At 44.2% G+C, this 2032-nt stretch overlaps 1 protein-coding gene across 1 annotated transcript; it reads left to right on the plus strand.

Moving 5' to 3' along the window:
• Positions 1 to 1006: 1006 nt before the first annotated feature.
• On the plus strand, positions 1007 to 1803 carry LOC311223570 (cyclin-A1-like; the record flags this gene model as incomplete). Its single annotated transcript, XM_084308350.1, is given in 2 exon segments — positions 1007 to 1366; positions 1372 to 1803. Coding segments are annotated over 2 exon segments (792 nt in total).
• Between the last annotated feature and the right edge of the window lie 229 nt (positions 1804 to 2032).

A 2032-nucleotide genomic window follows, 5' to 3' on the forward strand; every position in this document is an offset into this window, starting at 1 on the left:
TAGGTTATATGGTATATATATATATATATATATATATAATAAGAATAATACAAAATGTCAAATGTATTGGTAAATGCTGAATGAATGTTCTTAATGAAAATGCATTTGGTAATTGTTTATTTGAATTAACTGATAATATAGGCTAAATGTATTAATGTTAACTATAATTTATGGTATTATTATAGCCTATGTATTTATGTTGATGTTGAAACATTTCCTTTCATACCCTTTCAGGTTTATAACCTGCTATTGTGACTGCTATTGAGACAACCATTTGTCAACCAAATAAATGACAAACAAAGGTCAAAGAAGTCACAGAGTTATATCCATCCTTGATCACGTTGCCTGAGCCCTTCAAGTGGGGAAAATAAGAACAAACTTCATTTTCAGACAACACCCCCAGCACTTTACAGGGATAGCGTTGTGCACAGGATTGTATAACTTACCTGTGTAACCTGCAAGTCATTCGCACTCAATGAGCCAACGTCGGAGCTTGATACATAATTGAAAGAAAGCAATCAACCACTTGTCTGCCATCGGCAACATTCGTCGAAGCTGCATCTAAGGATCTATACCACTTTTTCCCCTCTAGTTAAATGCTTGCTAGAAGATGAGCTTCAACACCCAAAATGACTCCTACACCAGTCAGGAAAATGTACTGGCCTCAAATAAAATGGACACATCCCAAGTACAGAGGACCAAACAAAGAAAAGTGCTGGGGGTGTTGTCTGAAAATGAGCAGCACAGCCGATCCTTCAGTCAGGGAAGTCAACTGTCAAAACAATGTTCCATATCAGACAACTCCCAGAGCTACTTCCCTGGATGGCCCTCAAGCTCTGACGTGTATTTTGACGAGGTGCCTGAAGTTGTTCTTACAGCTTCTGGCGAAGTAGTGACTTCAGAGCCACCTTTTCTGGATGATGATGCTGCCGCTGCCCTGCAACATAAAGGTTTAAGACTGAGTTTAGGCTCATTTGGAGGTACCTCTGTTCTACCAGTTGAAGACATGACATCGGAAGACATACTGTGTTGGTCAGATTATGGAAAGGATATCCACGAACACTTGAGGATGAGTGAGCTGAAGTTCAGGCCAAACCCTGGTTACTTGGGGGCTCATCCAGAGATCACCGACAGCATGCAGACCATCGTGGTGGACTGGCTGGTGGAGGTGATCCAGGAGTACCACTACTGTAGTGAGACCCTGTACCTGGCTGTCAACTACCTGGACCGCTACCTCTCCGGCACCAGGTCTGTGAGACTGGGCATGCTGCAGCTGGTCGGCACAGCCGCCATACTACTGGCTGCGAAATACGAGGAGATCTGTCCTCCCGAGTTGGATGACCTTGTGAGCTTCACAGACTGCACGTACAGCAGCTGATCCGCATGGAGCACATGATCCTGAACGGCCTGGCCTTTAATATGGCTGTTCCCACCGCACACCAGTTCCTACGTCAGCTCATGGCCATTCAGCCCGTCTGTTCCCAGACACAGAATGTTGCACTGTATGTGGCAGAATTGAGCCTGCTGGAAATGGAGCCCTTCCTACAGTACCTTCCATCCGTGTTGGCGGCTGCAGCGTACTGCCTGGCCAACTATACTGTCAACAGAGCTCTCTGGCCTGATGCCTTGCGTACCTTCAGTGGTTACACCATGGTAGAGATTATACCTTGCCTGAAGGACCTCCACAAGCTCTACACTGGTGCGGATAATCTAGTCCAACAGGCCATCATAGAGAAGTACAGGAGCTCAAAGTATGATAGAGTGTCACTGCTCACCCCACCTGCTGCTCTGCCTTTCTCATGAACCCATGCTCCATCCTGTAGGCTGCTGCCAGGACATTCCTCTGTGGAACACAACACACAACTTCCTTTTGTTTTGTTTGTTGCATAATGTAATAGTGATCAAATTCTCTGTGATTTTTTAATGGCTGATTGATCGATTGCTTAGTTATATCAGATCCCTGTATCTTTCAAATAAAATTACATTTAAATATCATAATATTTCCAAAGAATTAAGCTATCAGGTTGCTGTC

Source organism: Notolepis coatsorum (genome assembly GCF_963971535.1).
Source record: "Notolepis coatsorum genome assembly, chromosome: 2".
Classification (NCBI taxonomy): domain Eukaryota; kingdom Metazoa; phylum Chordata; class Actinopteri; order Aulopiformes; family Paralepididae; genus Notolepis; species Notolepis coatsorum.